At 48.2% G+C, this 24092-nt stretch overlaps 1 protein-coding gene across 1 annotated transcript in view; it reads left to right on the top strand.

Annotated features, from left to right (window-relative positions):
• The window catches only part of RIMS3 (regulating synaptic membrane exocytosis 3), a 52023-nt gene that overhangs the window by 3048 nt on the left and 24883 nt on the right, over window positions 1-24092 (top strand). The window contains exon 2 of the mRNA XM_038377517.2: window positions 14900-15167. Within this exon, the coding sequence (XP_038233445.1) occupies window positions 14948-15167 (220 nt within the window). The 5' untranslated portion in view covers window positions 14900-14947. The remainder of the gene's footprint in view (window positions 1-14899; window positions 15168-24092) is intronic.

The raw sequence follows: 24092 nt of genomic DNA, 5'->3' as shown, positions 1-24092 counted from the left end.
GTGCTATAACACAAATAATTAATAGTGCTGTGTGACCGCAGTGGACACACACATCTGGCCTATTCCCTACCAGATGACTGAAGAGAATAGTTCGTGAACAGTCTCTGGGTTGAAAATTCTTGATACAAATTACATAGTAACTAATGAACAGTCTGAAGAAGATCAGCATCGATTCACTAAGGAACAAGGGGGGTAGGGGGGGAATGAACATATATTCATTGTGCCTGACCCAGCAAAAACACTTAAGTATGTGCTTAACTAAGCACAGGATGCCCCCCAAGGACCGCACTGGAGCTACTCCCCATGTCAAAAACAAAGCCCACAGTTAAGTGCTGTGCAAGATTGGGGCCTTCACAAAGAATTCAATGAGCTCTGCTCAAGGCATTTAAATCCCTGGGAAATAAGCCAGCAGGCAACAATCCTGCACTGGCCCCCTGGGGAATGGGCTAATTTGGCCACCTAGGTCTCTTCCATCTCCGATTTCTATGCTCCAGTAAAATGAAGGGTTTGTAAACCTCCAGAACAGGGCAAGGAGAGCCCATCAGGATCTAGCCATCCCAATATCCTCTTTAACATGGGTGATGCCACCCAATTTCAGGCACGATCCATTGTGCTCCTTCAGCATTGCCAGGAAAAGAGGCCATCTGCAAAGCAGTTACTGCTCCCCAGAGGGGAAACTAATGACTCGGCAGCAGCACCTGACAGTCTTGAAGCTTCCTGAAGTCCTGAATTGTAGATTTCCTTCCCTGGCAGCAGCTGTTGCCCCTTCCCCCCCAGAACCCCAGCTGGGGAGGTGTCAGGACACAGGCACTGGGGCAGCAAGCCCCCTTTTTAAAAAGCTGTGACTGGGTGTCAGATCATGTCCTTGCCATGTAGGTTTCAAAGGAATGGGAAGCTGTAAGGCAGAACCCTCCAAAGGCTTTCAAGGCTGTGGCCATTCCAGGCTGCATGGCAGCCAGAATCTCTGTGTGTTGGACCCAGAAACCCAGTCCAAGGTTTACCTGCCACTCTACAAAGGAGAAAGCTGAGCTGATGAAGTCTGCACTGGTGCCAGACAGGTAAAGGGCTCCCCCATCTGCTGAATTAACGTGCAGAGAAGAGACAAACCCGGTCTGGAGTTCTGCGGTCTGGGCTGTCTCCCAATCAAGTCAGTTCTGAAATAAGTAGCGCCGCTGGGTTGAATTCTGCTCTTGCTTACACCAGTAATTTTACCTCTGAGTTACACCTGTATAGTAGGGAGGACTTTGGCCCTCTAGTTTGCACATACAAAGTACCTTTTATCCATCTTATCTTAAAGAGGTTTGCAAAGGAGCACCACTATTTTACAGAGGGGGAAACAGAAGCACAGAGAGAGAAAGTGACTTGCTCCAGATCACATGGTGGGTCAGTGGCAGAGTTGGGGATAGAGCCCAGCCCTTTGCTCTGGCCAGTGGCTGGGTTGCCTTCTCTGTTTCCATAGTGGGTATTGCCTGTAAGTTTGAAGGGATTTTTGACTGAGAAATTGCAGGTGAGAAGTTTATAAGCAGCAGCTTGTTTTTCAAGGGTCTTGAATATGGTCATTTCAGAGTTATCCTCTTTTTTGTCATGTCTGAAGGCTTATTGATAGTAATCCTTAGCAATGATAGAGCAACTGTCTTCTGAGGATCTCAAAGCACTTTGCAAACCTTCTGCTCATGGTATCAGGATGGGAAATGTTTGTAATAACATTTGCATATAGAGTTGTTGCTAGACCTGAATGAATAATTGATTCGGGGGTCAAGCTATAAAAATCTGGGGAAAAAATGTTTTGGTTTGAACTGAAACTAATTTTTCTAGGTCCCCCCCCCATTGAAAAATAAAAATCATTTTGGGTCAACCGAACCATTTTATTAGACACAAAATGAATTTCTCATTTGCAGTCATTTTCAGCTCATTCATCCCTCTTTTTAGCTGGCTAAATTTCTAAATGAAATGCTGTTTCAAAATGAAAAGGAGTACTTGTGGCACCTTAGAGACTAAAATTTATTTGAGCCTAAGCTTTCGTGAGCTACAGCTCACTTCATCGGATGCATTACTGTATGATGTATGCTGTAGCTCACGAAAGCTTATGCTCAAATAAATTTGTTAGTTTCTAAGGTGCCACAAGTACTCCTTTTCTTTTTGTGAATACAGACTAACATGGCTGCTACTCTGAAACCTGTTTCAAAATGAAAAATCATTTCAAAATGAAAGGTTTCAACTTTGCCAGAAACTACTCACCAGCTGCAGAGACTGTCCTAGATTGAGGCAACTTGGATATGGGGGGGGGGAGGGACAGGGTTGAGTCAAGGATGATGCCCAGGTCATGGGCCTGCATGTGGTGCTGTCCATAGCTTTACCTGGAGTTCATCTTGCAGATTGTCTAGGAACTAAATGTAATGGGAGCTCCTTGGCATAAAGGGGAGGGAGAATCTGGCCCTGGAGCAATAAACCTCATGGCTAGGTAGCTCATTGTTGAGTCTCAGGGCTCTGAGGTGCAGAGGGTCTAGTAACCTGGGAGCTGGCTCTAAATAAAAGGGCAGGATTGAAGCTGAACCTGGGAGAAGGAGATGGAGGTGGATTGGGAAGTGCAAAAGGCAGAACCAGTAGCAGCGGTGCACATGGGAGGGAGCTTACGCAGGGCCTTGAAAAGGAGATGGAGTAACTCCATCTATCCATGGGAGGAGATGGTGGTCCAGTGCAGGGATTCCACTGGGGCAGAGGGCAGGCTCAGAAGGGGATCTTTGTAGAGGCATTTTGGGTAGGATTGGGGGGTGGGGAAAGGCCAGGAGATGAGCCTGAACACATTTGCTCATTTTGTGCCAACTGAGGAACCTCCAATAAAAGGGGACCTCTTGTTTGTGATGACCTGTGGTAGCCCCCAGAATCTGCACCCTATACGTTTCCCTAGTGCAGCAGTTCTCAGCCTCTCATATCCCATGATCCTTTGTTACAACGAACCAGAGTTTCAGGACCACTCTCCCAGCTAGTTATAAAGAAAGGGAGGTTGAAGTTGGGAGCCCATATCCTCCACTACTTACTAGCTACAGACCTGATCCAAAACCCGTTGAAGTCACCGGAAAGACGTCCACCAATTTCAGTGGGCTCTGGCTCTGGCCTGCCATTCATCTGTAAGGTCAGAAGACGTAAAAGTCATATTACAGGGCACTTGTAAAACTGACATTTTTATTTGAAAGATCTCATTTTGTGCATTATGTTCTCCTTCAATTTTACCCTGGTGCTAAGTATTGCTTTGGCAGTTATGGTCTGCTTAGCAAACAGCGCCCCTGCCATGCACATCTGTAGAGAAGGGGAGGAAAAACAACTCGCTAACCTGTTTTTGTGTGCGTCTAATGGGTTAATAGTCTGACTTGCTGCTAAATCTGCTTGCTGTTAGCTCCGGGCTCCTTTAAAAAAGGGAATCAGGAAAGGTCTGCTTATCCAAATTTCCCTGGGGTTGGCTGAGTCTTAGAGTTGAGCATGTACCCTTTAGTGGCATTTGCATTTCTTTAAACTCTACATGAAACTTCTCTACAAAGCCTGTGTTTAGAAAGTGTCTCACCACATGTCTAACAGAGAGGAGGTACCCTAACACGGAAGCATGCTGAGTCAGAACCCACAGGCTCTAGTCCCACCTCTGATATGGATGACCTTACCCTCCATGTGCCTCAGTTTCCCCAAATAGGAAAATGAAGATGATCCTTATCTCACAGGGTGAGATGAGGATGAGCTGACTAATGCATCTGAAGCACTGTTGAGATACTCAAATGGAATTTGCCTATCAGAGGGCTAATAAAGAATAATTAGTTAACTGGAGTCAAAAGCACATCCTGGCTCTGCCACTGATGTGCTGTATGTCCATGGACAAATCACTGGCCCTCTCTGTGCTCCTGTTTCCCTTCCCACCCTTTGTCTTTAGGTTCCATGTTCTTGGGGCAGGCATTGCCTCTCACTACATGTCTACACAGTGGGCCCTGCTGTTCAAATAGGTACAATAAGAAGAGTAGGCCCCTGCCCCATCAAACAGGCTATAGTTCCAATGAAATAATGCACTTGCCATTTGCTGTGCAAGTTGTGTATCCTGTTGGCATAACAGCCGGACACCCAGGACTAGGGTCCAGTCTCAGTTACTTCCAATTTATCCCAGTGGTGTTTTCTCTGGGGGTGTGACCAAGAGCAGAATCTGGTGCCCAGTCTAAAATCCCTATAGTATCTTGCAAAAAATAAAATGAAATGAAATTGCCTTGACATTACTAACCACAGCTGGGCAGTACCTTAGTCTCCCGTCTCTCCACTGATGCAGCATTCCAAGCAGTAGAGCAATCCCAGAGGACCACAAGCAGGCATAAAGTCAGCACTTGCTTAGAGCTACTGAATGAAACACCAGCATTGCTTCTTGCAACAGCTGGGCAGGGTAGACAATGAGAAATCTCTCACCCATGTCTTGACCAAGCCTGCCTCTGCTGTACACCCCCAAAGGAGAGATGCAGCATCTGCTTTAGACATAAAATAGAATGGCTAATTCTGTGTCATTCTAACTAGGTCTGACTATTTTTTGATCCTAATATATTTGTTGGCTTGGAATTCACATTTCTAAATGCCATTGCTAGCTCTAGTATCCCGTTGACATGTGGGAGATCCTTAGTTTGTAGTAAGGACCGAGGACACACAGGTACTTGGATACCATGGTGACGAGCAGGTGATAAGAAACCACGCAGCTGAAGTCAATGAGGGCTCAACTCTTGTGAAAAATCAGGGCACAGACCTCTAAATTTGGCACCCGAAAGGAGGCTGGGATTAAGTGACTCACCCAAGATCATGCAAAGAGTCAGTGGCAAAGCTGGGAGCAGCACGCAGCCCTCCCCCGTGCCTTAACCACAAGCCTCTTCCACGAGGACATGTCCTCTGACAGCCCTACTCACTTCAGTGCGGTCGCATAGGCCTGACGGAGGGCAGAACAGGGCCTGTGCAGGGGACAACTGAACTTGGTTTGGCTAAACTCCCACAACGGAGCCTGGAGGTCAACACAACGAATTCGGCTGACATGGATGCAGCCAGAAGAATGCTGTTACCCCTACGAGCCAGCTGTCTGTCCCCTTGAGGAGTAACCCATCTACTTTCCCTCCCCCTGCCCCCGTCCTTGAATCTTCAAGCCGTCACATAAAGTCCCCTCGGGAAGAGCCTTTTATTACTCGCTGAAAGCGCCAGGGGCAGGATCAGGCTTTGTTCTGCGTCTGACTCTGACCAGCGCCCGGCACAATGGGGTTCTGGGCCATGACCGAGGCTCCTATGGGCTGTTGTGATCCAAACCATTCTAGGAAGGTGGCAGCAGGCAGGTGCGGTGAGGGACTAGCAGAGAAAGCATTAACAGGGAAGCTTCCTCCCCCCCACACACCCCCCCACTCTGTGTGAAATCTCTTCAGCACAGAGCTTGGAGATCCTGTGACACTGAGTCAGTGGCTGGGGGGGGGGGAGAGGCAGTTTACATGCCCGTGTTCCTCTTCCACCCGTGTTTCAGGCACGTGGCCAGCATCGCTTCCCAAGCAAACCCTTTAATCTCTTGCCTGCGCCTACTGGAAGGGCAGCAGGCTGGGGGTGGAAAATAGCAGCCAGAAGGTAAATATTGAAATGCTGCCATGCTCCAGGAGCGGGCTCTAATTAACGATATTATGACTAATCGCCCAGCTTGTCTGCGAACCTATTTACATCCCTTTATAATTGATAAATGTGCGAGTTCATGCAGAGCGGTGTGACAGCCCAGCCCCCCCTCCTCCCCCAGCTCCCCGTAAGGTCTCATTAGCCCGGCAGGCAGATGCAGGGAGCACCGGCAGGGTCGCCCCTCTCAACTGCCACCCACGCACTTCTGGCTCTGCACGGGGAGGAGCCAGGCAGGCAGGCGTGGAAGTGGTTTTATTTGCCGGGGTGGAAACCTGTGTCCTTGCAGCACCTATGCCACTAACGAGCCAGGCAGCCGCGAGGGAAGGCGCAAAGGCCCAGAGCCAGGGAGGGATTTAGGCGTTTTGTGCGGAGCTGCACATGCTCAAAGCTTGCCTTCCGGATCGGGCCCTGCAGGCGAGGGAGGACAGGGAATGTCTGCCTCCACGGCTTTGAGGACGCTGGGGCTGAGGCGGGAAGGAAGCCTGAGGCAGCAGCACCCACACCTAGAGGTGGAAACTTTGGTACCTAGGGGGAACTTTGACAGCCGAATGAGTTTAGGCACCAGTTGCGTGGAAGCTTTGTGGATCCTAGTGGCACCCAAATCTTGGACTTAGGCATCTAAGTGGATCCGGGCGCAAGTATCTCTCTGAAGCAGCAATTCTGAACAACTGATCCATGGACCAGCACCAATCCCTGAGATCGCCCTGACACAGTATAGGAAGGCAGCAAGCTGCTCTCTGGTATTGAAAGGTTGAGAAATGCTGATCTAAAGTATTTATCTGGCTTCCATCCCTATAGTATCTGGGTACCTCATCCTATCCCTCTGGACAAGGGAAGCAATAATAGTACAGATAGGGAAACTGAGGCACAGAATGGCTAAGTGACTTGGCCAAGTCTGTGGCAGAGCTGGGACTTGAACCAAGGTCTCCCCATGTCTTAGGCTTGTGCTCTAGCCCCTGGGCTATCCTGTCTCTATTACAGTAGAACTTAAAGGCCCCAAATGAGATTGGGAGCCCATTGTGGTGGGCACACATGGATCACGAGAGACTTTTCCTGCCCCAAACAGCTCGAACTATACAGGCTGGAAAGCTGTGGGGGGAGACGGGAACTGAGGCACAGAGAAGGGAAGTGATATGCCTTGGGCCACCCAGCAGATCAGTGGCAGTGCTGGGCACTGAAATCCTGTCTCCACTCTGTGGTCCTCTGCCTGCACCATGCTGCCACGTCAGTCAGCTATAAAACACAGGACCATTATCAGGGGTGTAAACTGGTGCAGTCAGTTGTCATTGATGGTCAAGGCAGAGATTGCTAAGGCACTAGGGGATCTGGATGCTCTGTTCCCATTAATTGTAATGGCAAATGGATGTCCAAGTGCTTTCATGCAGCTTTGAAAAATCTCTGCTTGTGTTGGCTGCTGCCCTCTGAATTACCTCCAGTTTGTCAGTCTCTTGGTCAATGAGGTGCCCGGGACTCAACAGGTGCAGACGGGCCTATGCCAAATGCAGGGGGCTGCGGAGTTCCCTCTGCTGGGATTTTGCCTTTTCACATGCGCAGCCCAAAGGATCATCAGCTTGTATTGCTGCATATCCCTTGCAAATGAGGATCTGGAGTGCAGACTCTAATGGCCAAGAGACCCCTAGGTATCTCCCTTCTATTAAATATGGGATTTTACCCCAGATGTAGCATATACTGCACTGCAAACAATGCACTGCCAGATGTGTAATTAACAGTGAGAAATTATGGGCCAGATCCTCCGCTGGTTTCAATCCAGCTATGCCAATTTACTTCAATGGCACAAGGCCAACTGACACTAACAGAGTTGTTTCAGAGTAGCAGCCGTGTTAGTCTGTATTCGCAAAAAGAAAAGGAGTACTTGTGGCACCTTAGAGACTAACAAATTTATTAGAGCATAAGCTTTCGTGAGCTACAGCTCACTGCTCTAATAAATTTGTTAGTCTCTAAGGTGCCACAAGTACTCCTTTTCTTTTAACAGAGTTGTGGGCATCATTTTGGCAAACCCACTTGCAATACTCAGTTATGTAGCAGAGATGGGGAAGGGTGATGGGGCAAAACAGAACCATTTACCCTATCTCTGAGCCTGGATAATTTGGAATAAATTTAGATAATTTGGAACCTGGATCTTGAGGACGGGGGGCCAGGGTGGTTTGTTTGCTTCTGAGTTTGTCCTGGAAAGTAAATGTCTAATCCAACCACAATACAGGTCTACTGAGGGTCTGGTCCATATTATTCACTGACCATGTAACTGGGAGTAATAGCTGGCCCCCAGTGTGTAGGAGATAAAACAATTAGAGGGTGTAAGTCGAAGCAAGATTGTTACTTTAAATTTACACCTTTTCCTGCCCCGGGCACAGAAATTATAACAACTCACAGACTGCTGATTCGCCATTGCCCTGCACCTGGTCTCATCATTCACACCAGCACAAAGCAGATCTAAGACCCAGGCATGCTGATTTGGTAGCATTTTACCCTCACGGATGTAAATGCCAACACAAGGTGCAGGGTACTAGTGAATCAGTCCATAGAGTCCATTACACCCACTTCCCATTATTCCCGAGTGGTGCACCACTGACCCAGCCAAGCCAAGTTATTGTTCTGCTCCTCGGCAAAAGACAGGATCAGCTCCTCAAAGGAAAATAAAGAAAGTTGCTGAGAAAATCAAATGCTGGCAGTCAGCACTAAATCGGCTCACTGTGGCTGAAACTGCGGCTTACAACAAATACAGCTGCTCTGGGTAGGTCTATGGAACTGGGATAGAGCGCGACTGGGTACTGGGGGCACCTGTATCTCTCCACTCGCCAGCATGCCCAGTCGCTTTCATCCTATCCCATTTGCGGCTGCTTCTCTTGAGAGAGAAACATTTTTCCAGACGCTGCCTCTCTCTATTATTATAAAGTGGCTTCACTTGGCAGGGAGTTAATAATTTACCTTTCCCTGGAAGATGGATGCTTCCATCCCCTCGGAGTTTAAATATTCATGGGGCGAAAGAAATATCCATTAGGCTCTCTGGCTGCCATTTCATACCTTCCTCAAACCCCCTGGCTTTGTGAATGGAAAGCCAGGCTAGGAACAGGCTGAAGGCAGCATGGCATTGGGGATAGGGTGTTGGGTTGGGAATCAGGGGACCTGGGTTTTCTTCCCAGTTCTGCCACTGTCTTTGCTGCATCATTGTGGTCATATCACTGCCCCAATCTGTGCCTCAGTTTCCTTATCTGTAAGATACTGACCCCACCTTTCTAAGCCTCCGAGGGAGACTGGATGGTTTAAGGGATTAGTAAACTGTAAAATAAGGAGCTATTTCAGATGAGATTCATAGTATTAAGCCAGAAGGGGGACCACTGTGATAATCTCATCTGACCTCCTCTATAGCACAGACTGTAGGATTAACTCCTGTTTGAACTAAAGCAGATTTTAGAAATAGATCTGATCTGGATGTAAAAGTGGCCAGTGATTGGGAACCCAACAAGCTCATGGTAAATTGTCCCAGTAGTTAACTACCTGTGTCAAAAATGTGCACCTAATTTGGCTTCAACTTGCAGCCCTTGGATCTTATTATACCTTTGGCTGCTAGATTAAAGACAATCTCCCTCCCCCCCCACCTTGCAACAAATGTTGGTTCTCCATAGAGGTACCGGTACACTATGATCCAAGTCATGCCTTAACTTTCTCTTTGATAAACTAAATAGATGGAGCTTCTTGAGTCTCTCACGAGAAGTCATGTCTTCCATTCCTATAATTATTCTCGTGACCCTTTTCTGGACCGTCTCCAGCTTTTCAATATCCTTCTTGAAGTAGGGACACCGGCTCTGAACACAGTACTCCAGTAGCCGTCACACCATTGCCAAAAAGAGAGGTAATAGAACCTCTCTATTCCTACTTGGTATTCCTGTTTATACATGCAAGGATTGGATTAGCCCTTTTGGGTACAAGGTTACTGCAGGCAGTGGCGTTCAGCTGATTATCCACTATGATCTCAAAGTCTTTTTCATGTCACTGCTTCCCAAGATAGAGCCCCCCATCCTATTGGGGGTGACCAAATTCCACAACCTCCTAATGTGGACGAATCTATGGAAAATGAGATCTCACCACAAAAACCACCCCTCCACCCCGGGCAGGGTTAGCGGAGAGGCCCAGGAAGGAGTGAGCTTTAGAAACAAGGAGCTCCTCTTTGCCCCTTAGGGGCAAATCTTCCAAAATAGTAGGCAATGTAGGGGGCTGGGAAGGGGAGATAGCTGCCCATGTCATGCACATTCTGGAGAGAACGAGGACATTAGGCTCCAGGGCTGTTGTGTGGTGCTTTTCACCAATGGGAAAGTGAGTTTGGGGTGAAATTCACCTGTGTGCAGAAGGGCCAGAACAAGGCCTATGCACCATACAAGTCTATTTTGAGGGCTCAGTGTAGGTGCTGGGGCCAAGTGCCGAGTCCTCTGCGCAGGGGGTGAATTTCACCCTCAAGAGAAATTAAGGGGTGTCATATCTGCTGCATGAACTCAAATAACAACCAATCTGATCTATCTGCTCCAACTCAAGGGGTATGTCCATGGGTGTCAACGGGACAGGTTTGGGCTTGGGCTTGCAACCAAAACATCACATTCCTAGGTAGCACCACTTTGTGGATTCTTGACTTCTCACTCGCCCCCTTCAAATATTGTGGCGCGAATCGCCAGGTGGCACTGTAATATTGTCTTACAGGTTCTTTTTGCGGAGGTGTGAGCACTGCTCAGTCTTGGCAGACATGCTATGCGGTTAGTCTTTTGATGGATTTTCTCTTTGGGGGAGCAGTTGCAAGCAGCAAGGCAGGAGTTTGCTCTCTGCCCTTATCTGTCTCACTGGAGTTGAGTCTTTGGGGCAGAGTTGTTCCCTGGGAACTAGATATTGGTATTGGGCTGAGATTGGTGGATGAAGGAGTTGCCTGCATGCAGTTTGTGACCATCTCTGTCCAAGGACTGGTGCATATAGGGTGAACAAACAAGTTTCACTACAAATACACCCGGACACACTGATTTCTCCTCCAATGGGAAACTGGGCTGCAAGATTGAAAACATCTGAGACCACTCAGAGGGGGGTGACAAGATCTGTACCGGAGTGCAAAGCAAAGCTCCAAGCTCAGGGACCAATCCTGCCGTCCTCTCTTAGTTTGCTGCAGTATCAACACCGTATCTCCCAAATGTTGTCAGCTCAGCATTAAGTTAGTGATTTTCTAAAAACAACGTGGCCCAGATCCTGATCCTATTACAATGGGGGGAGGAAGGGTAACTCAATGGAAGGCATCATTTCTCCAGCGTAAATAACAGCAGCATTTGGACCAAAATATGCTGTTCTCCTTGTGTATTCATGTGCATCTTTGCGATTGCAGCTCCAAAAGTTAATTAAAACAGCAAAGATGTTCACTGCACCTGTGCAAAGACCCATTTAATCAATCAATTACCACTGTGTAATTCGGTTTTTTCTTTGAAGTCTGGCTGTATGCAACATTTCAAGTTATTAGGATTTGAGCAATTCACGAATGATCAATATGTCACAGTAGCAGCCTGAAGCCCCAACTGAGACCGAAGCTCCCCTGTGCTAGGCACAGTGCACACACACAGCCCCAAAGAACTTACAGTCCATGCAGACCAGACAGACAAGTGACAGGAGAAAGGTGCTTTTGAAAGCTTTACCCAATAATTCTGCCTAAGTACCACTTTCAAAAGTGATTTAGGAGCCAAAGTTTTAGTTAAAGTCCATGGTATTTAGACTCCCAAGTCACTTAGATGCTTTTGAAAATTTTCCTTATCGTCTCTGATTTACAGATGGGGAAAAGGGGACCCGAGATTAAATGACTCACCCATGGTCACACAGGGAATCTGTGGCAGAGCCAGCAGTTTAACTCAGGTCTCCTGAGTTCCAGTCTAGTGCCTTAAGCACAAAACCATCCTTCCTGTCTTCCATGAAGCAAAAATAGTCTTTGGATAACTGTAATCCAGCCTCCCCTCCATCCTCATACACCCCAGTGACAGCTCAGAAATGGCCAGAAGGATTTTCCTCAAACTTTGATAAGATTTCCTTTTGGGCTAAGTTCCAACATGGAAAGTTACAGCCCGGAGAGTAAATTTTTAATTCTCAGAAAGTTATGAGCCACTGAAACCGGTGGGTCCTAATGCAAACTGCACCAAAACCCTGGGCCCCAATCCTGCAATCGGATCTGCACGGGCTGGCTCCTGAACTCATGTTATTCCTGATGATTTCACTGGGTCTCTGTAGGATCTGCTTGTGGGGATCCAACTGCAAGATCAGGGCCTCCGTTAAAGCCGTCATGCACATATACTCATTATTTCGCATACCCCTCCTCCCCGCATGACTCCACCTAGCTCAGCCACTGAAAGCTGTTAGCTGGTTTGAACACTAGGGCTGGCTTAGCTCATCAGCCCAGCGTGGATTAAATTTAATAGTGTCTGGTAGATGGCATTTGTCACAGAAATATTAAAGCACGGAGCAGTACATGTGGAGGGGATTTTTAGTCAAGCGAGATGGTTGCATTTTCAAGCAGTAATTGGTGTTTCTTTATGTATTAGGAGGGTTGGGGGATTATTATTTTGTGTGTGCGCTGGTCTGGTCTTGATAATTAAAGCCAGCCTCTGCCATTGCCTACCTCCTTCCTCTCTGACCTCTGGGGGTGAATTTGGAGAATGGTGGTACTTATGAACGTGAGGAATTGGCTAGAGGCAGCAATTAACCAGGAAGGTCTGTGGTACCTTCCTCTCCCGCACCCCCTCAAGGTCCACTGACGTCCTGACCTGTAGCCCCCTGCTGTTCCAGCTCTCTTCCCCCCCCCCCCCCCCAAATGCACCTCATGCCTGACTTGTAGCCTATCTGCTATTCATAGATACTAAGGTCAGAAGGGACTATTCTGATCATCTAGTCTGACCTCCTGCACAATGCAGGCCACAGAATTTCACCCACCCACTCCTGTGAAAAACCTCTCACCTATGTCTGAGCTATTGAAGTCTTCAAATCGTGGTTTAAAGACTTCAAGGAGCAGAGAATCCTCCAGCAAGTGACCTGTGCCCCATGCTACAAAGGACAGTGAAAAACCTCCAGGGCCTCTTCCAATCTGCCCTGGAGGAAAATTCCTTCCTGACCCCAAAAATGGTGATCAGCTAAACCCTGAGCATATGGGCAAGATTCACCTACCAGATACTACAGAAAAATACTATTCCAGTACTGGGCTCCTCCCCGGCCATGCCCCTCACTCTGCCGTGGCACTCTTTGCTTTTCCAGCCCCCAGACCACCTCCAAGTATTAATTCCTGCAGTTGGGTGCTTTGGGCAACCCTCCAGGGGCTAGACCAAGACAACGGCACTCGTTTCCCCTGTGATGCAAGACAGTGGAGTGGTGCCCAAGTCTCCAGAGATGAAAGGCTCACATTTCTAAGCCACCCTCCCTCATAAACCTCCCTGATTACTGAATTTCTGTCCGCCTACACGGCCCTGAAGAGGGCTCGGAAAGACGGGTCTGGAACTTCCAGGCTGTGAGATGCAGACTGCTATAGAGGTGCTCAAAGGAAGCTGGTGCAGCACGGATGGGTTGCTGTGATCAGTGTGCCCTGGGCAGCAGAGGTTAAGGGGAAAGGAAGTGGTGTTTCCCAGTCAGCTCTCCATGACCAGCACAGCAGCAGCAGGTCACACCTGCCTTTGCAGTGTCCATTTGTGTTAAGCCAGGAGCAAAGACCCAGGGGTGGGGACTTGTGCACAAGGCTTCACAGCACACTTCAGTCAGTCGTGGCTCCCTGCAAATACTGTTGTCAGACCAGAACTCCCCACCTCCCCAAAAAACCCATTAGCAAAACCGACATGCTTTCCACAAATGCGCACACATGAGTTGCCTCCTGTCCTACTGAAATGTAGCTCCTTATCATAGAATATCAGGGTTGGAAGGGACCTCAGGAGGCATCTAGTCCAACCCTCTGCTCAAAGCAGGACCAACCCCAACTAAATCATCCCAGCCAGGGCTTTGTCAACCCTGGCCTTAAAAACCTCTAAGGAAGGAGATTCCACCACCTCCCTAGGTAACCCATTCCAGGGCTTCACCACCCTCCTAGTGAAAAAGTTTTTCCTAATATCCAACCTAAACCTCCCCCACTGCAACTTGAGACCATTGCTCCTCGTTCTGTCATTCTGGTGTGGAACAAGGCGACTGGTTTATCAGTGCACAGTAACTATACCACTTTTTTTTTTTTGGCGGGGGAGGTGTTGCAGACATGAAGCAGGATGCAATTTGGCCAGGACACTGGGTTAACAGCAGAATCTGTGGGGTCAGGAGGATTACAAGAGTCCATTAGTGATGGCTAGTTGTCAGGGCCTTGGTTTTGCTTCTTGCTCAAAAGACAAATATAGAGGCTGCACGGAGGTAAACTCTCTGAGCCTGGGAATTTCTTGTTTACAGCCTCCCTGAATCTTGGCCTGAGCCCCAGCTTCATCCCCCTGGCATGCTGGGGCCCAGCCTGGTAACAAGCCAAGGTGTACTTGGCGCGGGGCTGGCAGTTCTCACTGAAGTTGCAGAAAGCCACTTCCCCATATTGCAGGTTTTCATTCTCCCCTGACAATTTCTGTTGCAAAGCCGCTGCGTCTAAACAAGCTCTCACACGCATACAGTCCCTTGCTCACCCCCTGCTAGCCCCGTGCAGGCTCCTTCAGCCAGTGCTAGGCTTCCCTCCCCACATCTGCAACACTGAAGGTGATGGCATCATAACACCCTGAGCTGGGGGGGGGGCAGATTCACACTGTCCCCTTAAACCTAAGCCAGAGCCTGTTGGGAGGCAGCTGTAGGGAAGTTAAGAGGCAAAAAATCCCAAATCCTGGCCCACTTCCCCCACCGCCCAAAATGCTGGGCCACACCCCAGCTCCAGCTCTGTTTTTTGAGCCTATGGGCTGGACTAGCAGCTGCAGCCCCTGTGAAATGGGGCTGCACCGGGTAGGTTTTTTGCACATCCCTGATATGATGCTCCCGCTCCCTTCCGAGCTGTGTCGTGCTGATGTCACTCTCTGAATCTGAGCTGACGCCCCTGGGCCAGCGTAACTGATTTTCCTTTGCACAGTCAGGTGTCTTTCTGCCAAACAGACCGGGGGCAGGGGGATGCCCCTGGGCTGCAGCCTGCCCTCCCCAATACTTGGAACAACCAGGCTGCTGCCTGAGTGGAGAGCACATAACAGACTTTCCCCTTTGTCTCCTTTTCCTCTTCCTGCAGCTGACCCCACCCAGGAACCCGCCCAAGACAGAGAGTGACTAGCTGACCATGTTTAACGGGGAGACTAGTTCCTCCTCGGCTAAAAATGTGGTCCGCAGCTCCAGCATCAGCGGCGAGATGTACAACGTCGAGAAGAGCAATGGGGGCAACCCGGACTCGGCCAGCATCACCTCCAACAAGAAGAGGCGCTCTAGCCTTGGGGCCAAGATGGTGGCTATCGTGGGGCTGTCCCAGTGGAGCAAGAGCACCCTGCAACTCAACCAGCCTGGTAAGAGCGGGAGATTTGTGCTCGCTGGAGGCAATGCGTCAGGAGATCCCGCACTTCCTGCCCGGCACCTTGTGTATCCTTGACTGCAACTCTGCACTGGGCACAGTCCCGTCACTCACACCCAGCTCGGGATCAGCTGCTGGCACAGGGCACGCAAACTACGCTATCATTACAGCTAGCGCATGTCCCTGGCACCTGCCCTTCCTTCCCTCTGCCAGAGTAGTGCTCAACTGCTGTGTGTTTAATGAGGGGAAATCCTGCTCGGTTCTGTCCCCTCTGACCTCGGTCACTGTATCCATGGGGGTGATGCAGGAGGGATGCTGGAGAATGGACCCAACTCACCATTTCCTCTTGGTCACCGTTGGCCCAAACAGCTGTGGCTTTCGCACCTGTCCTTGCAAAGGGCTGAGAGACGTGTGGTGGGAACTGAGGGTTCTGGGGACATTCTAGATCCAGCATCTTAGAGCCGGATCTAAACCCCATTGAAACAAATGGAAAATCTTTCCATGTACTTCAGTGTATTTTGGATCAGGCCCCTTGTCCCTTCTGCTCTAATCCCATTGCATGAGACTGGGGGTAAAATTTTCAAAGAGTGTGTCTAAGGGAAAGATGTCCCTGGTCACAGAAGGAGGTGGGGCACCAAACTCCCATTGATTTTCAGTAGCATGAGGTGTCTAACTGCCCTTTGTGCCATTGAAAAGCCTTCCCCAAAGTGATTTAGGAGCCTACGTTACATTGACTTTCACAGAAATTTAAGTGCCTGAATGCCTAAGTCACTTTTGAAAATTGGACCTATAGTCCCAATCCTCCAAGGTATTTAGGCACCCAACTCATATGGAGAACAATTTAGGTGCCTAAACACCTTTGAAAAATCAGACCGTTAGGCTCTTTTGAAAGTTTAACACCCCCTCTCACCCCTCAGCACCATCATTAGTAGCTCTGCCTCCTTGGTCTGTTGCAAGTGAGCTTGAAATGAAAGGGAAGAATGAATTGGATGGAAGAAGCTAGGGACATTTCCCTCAAACCCTTCCAGAACCTACACTGGAAAAAAAATTAAATGAAACTTCCCACTCGCATTAAAGATCATGATAAATCTGTCCAAACAGCCTCTCCTTCCAGCTGTGGGACATTGAATGGAGACTACATGCAGGTCACTGGTTTTTAAAACCATATGATAATGTAGACAGATCCAGTGTCGGGAAAGTCTGGAACTCTTACCATTGTTGGTATTAAAACCAAGCTGGGGATTGTTGGAGGCTTAGAGTTATGGTTACACACAAAAGTTGTACCACTTTAACTATCTCGGCATTGCTAAAGCAGTAGCTCCCTGCAGCGTGAACATAGTTGCGTGGGCATAGAGGCGCCTTCTGTTGGTATAGGCTATTCCCCTAAATGTACCAGTTTAAGGCGTCTTTATAACAGCACAATTGCATCCACACTAGTTGTGGCATTGATCTAGCTATTTCGGTAAAGGGCCAGGGAAGGTGCAGACCAGGTTATGTCATCTAAATGGGATCAGGGCTCCAGTGTTCTATGCCAATGGCTCTCAATCTTTCCAGATGACTGTACCCCTTTCAGGAGTCTGATTTGTCTTGTGTACCCCCAAGTTTCACCTCACTTAAAAACTACTTGCTTAGAAAATCAGACATAAAAATACAAAAAAGTGTCACAGCCCACTATTACTGAAACATTTCTCATTTTTACGGTATAATTATAAAATATATCAATTAGAATATAAATATTGTACTTGTATGTCAGTGTATTTTGTGTAGAGTAGTATAAACAAGTCATGGTCTGTATGAAATTTTAGTTTGCACTGACTTCACTAGTGCTTTTTAATGTAGCCTGCTGTAAAACTAGGCAAATATCTAGATGAGTTGATGTAGCCCGTGGAAGACCTCTGTGTAACCCCAGGGGTACGTGTACCCCTGCTTGAGAACCACTGTTCTAGGCGCTGTACAGAGTAAAAAGACAACTCCTAGTCCAAAGAGCACTACTCACATTAGCTCTGACGAGTTTTGTGCCCCATAATTAAAGCTGCATTTCTGTTGAAAGCTAACTTTTCTCCAAAGGCCTCTAAAATTCCCATGCAGAGACAAATTGCCTATGAAATTGCTATGGAGCATTAGGAGCTGGGGTAGAGTTTATGCTGCAGATTGGAACCCCTTGACCAAACGACTCAGATAAATTTTGGGCCAGATCCTGGGATGTTTGCCCTTTGAGGGTGGGACAACCCTGTAGAAGTCAGTGGGAGTGTTGCCAGCATAAGCCCGGAGTAAATTGCTCAGGATCTGGCTCTCTGCATCTAGTTGTTTCTCCATGAAACCTTCATATAAAAGGTGCTAGTGGGAGGAAGATGCTAATTCAGAGAAAGCACTAGTCAAATATTGTGGCTACAGGAATTTTTAAGTGCTTGAAATAGATCTTTAAAAGAAGCTGGCGAGCCCATCTTAGCCCTGGCATTTTCTCGGAGTTATTGCTTTTTAATTTTGGTGGTTGTTGGCATTTCATGGTTCAGTAAAGTGTGTTATAGAGGGAGAAGGTGTTAATTTAGAGCCAGCAAGCCTTGCACATCTGAGATGCTTCTGAAGGGTTATAATTATTCTAGAAAGCTAAGCAAAGAGCATCCAAAAAACAAAGCTGGGCAAAACTCCACCCAGAGACAACAGACTCCATACCTTCTCGGGTCCCCTAGGACTGAGTGAGAGACAGTCTAATCCATGCAACAAAACAAATGGTCTGGAAGCAACTGACTCTAAAGGCAGCGCCCGTTCCCAAAACAAATAGGGGCTCAATTTTTCACCGATGTCCTAAACTGAAAAATTTGTCAGTGCATCTGTGCTCCACCCATAGAGCAAAGAGCCAACACGCAGCATCAGCACCACTTAAACCCCTGCCCCCCCCACAAGCCCTATTTTGAGGGGAGACTGAAATGGCGCAGAGACCTTGTGCGGGCCCCTCATTTGGGGGTGAATTCCTCCACAGTCACAGGCTTTGTGTGCCTAACTATGGGTCTCTTGAATGCAGAATGGATGCGCTTGCAACTTTGGCGGACAATTCTCAAGGCCCGCTGAACCATGCAGCCCTGCGGGAGCCTTCCAAATGGGTAGATCTGAACCGGTGATACGCACACATGCCACCCTTCCTGAATAGCAGGTGCCATTTCACAGATGGACTCTGCAAGGTGGGAAAAAAAGCTGCAATTGACTGTGAAAGTCAGTAAACAGGCTGGGGCGTGGGTGTGCTCCGAGAGAGCCAGCCCTTTTCCAATAGACCGGCTCCTTCAAAAGGACCAGTTTATACTGGTCCAGAATAGGCCTGCCCGCTGCAGGAGCAAGGTGAGAGTGTTCGGAGGAGCCTGCAGCCCTGAGCACACTGTCGCTTTCAGCACCATGGATAAGACTCAGTGACACAGGGCTTAGCAAGTTAGGCAGGCGGAGGTGTTTGCAGGCTCTACTGTAGAGAGCTTCTGGGAGGGCTGCTGGAGACCTAGGTCCAGATCCTTATGGGTATTTAGGCTTATGGAGCCAGGCCCTGCTCCCTAGGAAGAGGGTTGGGTTGGTGGGGCCCATGTGCAGAGAGGGTCACCAGTGGGAGGCTCACAACCAACCTAGGCAGCAGGATCATACTGTGGAGGTGATTTGGGTTGGCACCTGGCCTATTTGTCCTAGTGTGTGCACCTGTCTTTCCCATGCATGCACACAATCTCTATGGAGCAATAGATCTCTCTGCCTGCCTGGCAGACCCCACTCCCTTCCCCACCCCTACAATCTCTTTGTTCTAGCCCTTCCAGCAGGGAAATCTCTTCGTGGAGAACCTGGCCTGAAATTCCTTTACAAGAAAACGTAAAAGTCACAGGACTGACTGGATTAAGAGGAGCTCAATTGTCGTGGTTTTCTCCCCTAACATCCAGGGAGCTGTCTATTAGAAACCACCACTCTTTGGGCTTAGTCCAGCACCCACATCAGAAAGCCATGCCACACCTGGCACTATCCTGAGCCCCCTGATTGGCAGCTTCAGAGGAGCCAAGGGTCATGGAGAATGGCCTGACCTCCTGGGCAGGGGAGGGCTGTGGAGTAGTTTCACTCCTGCTACCTGGGTTTTACCTGCTCTGGGCTGGAGAGAAGACATCACTATCCAGGAGTGTTGATTCAGTACCTTTCTCCAGCACTACAAGTTCTCTACACCACACCCTGCTGCTGGGGTTTTTCCTTTAAGCCCCAAGGGTGCAAGAAATTGGGGGGCAGGAAGGCTGTGGATGCCTTTACTGGCATCCTGATAGTATAACTGGCTCTGTTGATAATAAAAAGCTTTAATCTTTCTGAGCACATCACAAATCTTAATGCAGATATCCCCACAGCACCTCTGTGCAGTAGAGAAAGGCCATTATCTGAGAGACTTGGCCAAGATCATGTAGAGGGAGTTTGTTGTCAGAGGATGAACTTGAACCCAGGTCTCCCAACTCCTAGGCTAGTTCTCTAACCATTGGGCCATCCTCCTTCTGCTTGTTTGACAGGGCAAATCTCAAATCTAGTAACGGGGCCAGGGGAACAGGCTTGGCGGGATGCACACAGCTGGAGAACCTGTTCTGCATTGATCGCTCTCTCAGAAATGCTATAGCAGAAACAGAGGACAATTCGGGTTGGGCATCATAAATGGGCAAGACTTGCCTAGGAGGAGGCTGAAAATAAAATTGGGGCTGTTTATGGCTGAGAGAGGAAACAAAGCTATTGAATCCTTTTCTCCTCTGCTGAGATTGCCATGAAAGGGACCCACTGGAGCTTTGCAACAGGAATACTTGGAGCTAGGCTGAGATCCTAGCAACTCATTTCAGATGAGAGGGTGGATCTGACAGCAACAACTTTTACTCTCCCAGCCTGAGCTGGGTTTGATCTTGCAACCTGAGTGAGAAATAGTTCTCTTGTTCGTAATTCCCCAGCTCAGCCAGGCTCCTAAACTAACCCCCTGACCACAGGGTTTGAGAGTCCAACTCTCAAGTCCAGTTTTGAATATGGGCAGTAGGACTAGCTCATGTCCCTCCTGATGAGCCACTGAGCTGTAATTGAGGGATTTCCTCTTCCCCTATTTACTGGGGGAAATTCTCTGGGCTGGGTGGTGCAGAAGGGCCAACTAGATGATCATAAATGATCCCTGAGAGCTGTAAAAAAAAATATCTATGAAACTTCAACACAACTCAGGCTGAAGCCTTTTAGTCTGTTTCTTAGCCCAATTCCGCTTAAAAACTGCTTAGTTTAAAACAAAATGAAATAGGCCCTCAAAAAAAAATGATGAGTTCCTGCATCCCATTGCTCATAGTGACTAGCACTCGCTCATGGGTGCATTCCCACAGGAATCAAGGGTGCTACGTATAAGTATGAACCCATGGGAGTAAGGGTTGCAAAACCTGGCCCTAAGTTAGTAGGATGAACGTGATCCATTCCAGGCAGCAGCCATGGTGCATCTCCAAACGCACACTAGACAGAAATCAAGTTGTCGGGAATGACAGTTCCTGGCTGCCTCTCTCATCTGTTCTATTCCCTGCCATCCATCCCACTGCCTGCATCCTCCTGCTGACGCCTTCTGACCCTTGGCTCTAGCCAGGATGTAATTGGGTGGAGAAAGGGAGATTTAGCTGATCAATTAGTGTATATATATGCAAAAAGAAAAGGAGTACCCGTGGCACCTTAGAGACTAAAATTTATTAGAGCATAAGCTTTCGTGAGCTACAGCTCACTTCATCGGATGCATTTGGTGGAAAAAGCAGAGGAGAGATTTATATACACACACACACACACAGAGAACATGAAACATGTGTGTGTGTGTATATAAATCTCTCCTCTGCTTTTTCCACCAAATGCATCCGATGAAGTGAGCTGTAGCTCACAAAAGCTTATGCTCTAATAAGTTTGTTAGTCTCTAAGGTGCCACGGGTACTCCTTTTCTTTTTGCAAATACAGACTAACACGGCTGCTACTCTGAAACCTGTATATATATGAGCAGAGTTATATGGTATTCCTGAGTGTATATATATATCCTTGAGTATATATATATATATATATATATATATATCCCTGCATCACAGGCACCAACCCTCTGCTATACTTCAAGGGAGATAATTATGGGTAATGAAATGTACCAATCCAGGCTGGAGATGTTTCAAATGCCAGAATAGCAACAGGTGGCCTGGGAAAGAGATTGTCCTCCTGCATTTGTTTGCTCATAGGAGCTCTAATTCAACTAAACAAAACCCCCATAATCTCCAAGTCCCCTTCCACAGCTTTACCCATCCCACTGCCTCCTCCCCAACTAATTTCAGAGGTGTCAGGGAGCAGGGGGTCCAGAACACAACAGTAAAACCAAGGCCAAGGATTGTGAACCTGCCTGCTTACAGCGAGGACTAGCAGGCTACAACTCAGCTGGTTCATTAAGTTACTTCTGCCCAGCTCTGCCTGATTTGGGAGCAAAGTCTTTCAAATAAAGAAAACTTGAAACAAAAACCTTCATAACAAAGGGTTCTTTTCTTCCCTTTGGTACCTCAGCAGGGCTGCAGCTTTCCAGGGTTCCTCCATAGCTTGAGCCCAAGTTGGTCTGGACTCTGTCTCTATTCTCCTGGCTCAGGAGAGACTAACCAACAATTCTCTCCACCACCATAAGGGGGACAGGCCAACTATATACCGCTCTGCTTCCCAGAATTTGCCCTGATTGACAGAGAGAGAGAGAAGCCTTGCCCCACCCCACACTAAAAGGCTCCTAGTCTTGGGCTCTAAAAGGAACAGTGGCCTATTTTTTCCCCAGATGCCAACTGTTATCCCTGGATCATTTCCTCTCTCCCAGCATCTGCCTCTGTTGTTCCCTCAGCCTCTGCTTGCCCCAGAATGCCTGAAACATGGTAACCTGGCCCCAAGACATCCCCATTTTGCCTTAAAGGGCAAGCATACCCCATTTCTCAATGCCCTACTCATTTTAGGTAGGAACCTCTAGCTTCCTATTGATGTCTGTGGGATTTGTGGGTGATTGGCACCTCTGAAAGTCAGTTCACTTTTATTTAGGTGCTTACATTTGGAGTTAGGAGCCTAACATTGGGTACCCAAGTTAAAACAGAAAGTTGGCCTCACTTTATATTAGAGCTAGTCCATAGAGAGTGAGTATTTCCAGAGACAACTTTTTAAATGAAAGATTTTCCCTGTTTTTCCAGGTTTTTTTTCATAAATTTTTTTCCATCTTTTTAATGGAAAAACTGAATTTTGGGGGTAAAAAATCAGAATATTTCAAAGGAATTTTTTTTTCACAAAGATTTCATCCCATCCCCCTTATACTGTATATATATAAAAAAGCCTTTTTTAAAATAGTCAGAAAAGTGTGTGAGTTGAAAAATGTCACCAAGCTGTACTTCTAAGAAAGACCAGACACATGGGGCCTGGTTCCTAACAAAGACCCTGGCTTGGGGGGCATTTATTTAGAAAGGAAGGATGGGCTAGTGGTTCGAGTGTTGGACTGGGACTAGTGTCAGTTGCTTATTCTGCCAGACTTCCAGCGGGACCCTAGACTCCATTCCCAATCAGTCACTGGGGAGAATTGCATTGTCGTACCTCACAAGGGTGTGGTGAGCCTCAATCCATTAGAGAGAGTGAGGTGCTCATTCACTATGATAAGGGGGCCGGAGAAAGCGTAGAAAGTGATTTATCAAAGCTGCCCGTCTCACTCCAGACAAAGAAAATGAACCTAAAACCCCAGGTACAGCCTGAGTTCATTCCCACCAAATGGACTTGTCAAATCCAGGTCCGCCTCAGTTTGCAGGAGAAAGATGGCCAGGGAACCCCATCTGTCTTTGTCCAGCTGAGGGGAGGCCCCCTCTGTTAGGATAACAGGACCTAGCTGCTCTTCCAGGCTTCCCTCTGGGTATTATTTGTATTTCAGTCATGCCTAGAAGCCTCCCTCAAGATCAGGGCCCCATTGTGCTGCTGGGGAGGAGGTGGAGAACTCGGGGCTCCTGACTTCCATGCTAGTGCCCAATCCACTAGGGCAAGCCAAGAGAAGCTGCTCTGCTTTTTTAATCCCAGCCAGAGGCCTCTCCTTTCATACCCTGCAGGGTTTGAGCTGAGCAGTTGGGCCCGGTGTGGGGCTGGCCCCCTGTGAGCCAGTGCTCCCCCCAGGACAGTGGCTGACACTTTCCCAGTGAGTGGGTGATGCAGATTGTTTGTGGGCAGGTGGTATGCGGACATAGGCCCATGCTTATTGTCTAGTCATGGGAGCTGAATCATGAATTAGCGGCATACAGGTACTGCCATATCAGATCAGCCCAGTGTCTCGTCTAGTTTCCTGCCTCTGACATTGGCCAATGCCTTGCGCTTTAGAGGAAAACAAAAAAGGGAAACAATCTCTTTCCACTCCTAGTCCTATAATGCATCTGGCTAGTGGTGCAATGCAGTATATGGGAGGGGGAGGGCAGGTTCCTTCCTGACCCTGGCAGCAATCATTGTAGGCCCTGAAGCATGAAACTGGTTTGGCCTGATCATTATCTTTACTTGTGTAGATACAAATAGTAATGGTTCAAAATATGGAAGGGTGCATGGTCTAAAGAGCAGAGTAGGAGCCAGGGTTCTGCTGTGACCAGGTTTAGGAGACCCTGAGTGGTGGTTCCAGGCAGCTCAGGCTGAGCACGTCAGCCTGGGAAGCAGAAGACCAGAAAGCACCACTGGTCTGTCTGTGTCCAGCAGCCTCTGCTGAGAGGCCCCTATAATCATTACAACCACATCCTGGTCTCCTCTGTGCTACAGGTTCTCTTCCAGGCTCTGCTACTGACTCACAGTGTGACCTTGGGCAAATCACATCCCATTCAGTGCCTCAGTTTCCCCATCTGTAAAAGGGGGATAGTGGTACCAATCTATTTCTCAGAGAGATTGTGAGGCTCAGTTTGCGCCTGTT

The sequence above is a fragment of the Dermochelys coriacea genome, chromosome 19 (assembly GCF_009764565.3).
Source record: "Dermochelys coriacea isolate rDerCor1 chromosome 19, rDerCor1.pri.v4, whole genome shotgun sequence".
Taxonomy (NCBI): domain Eukaryota; kingdom Metazoa; phylum Chordata; order Testudines; family Dermochelyidae; genus Dermochelys; species Dermochelys coriacea.
This window is presented reverse-complemented; position numbering and strand designations above follow the sequence as displayed.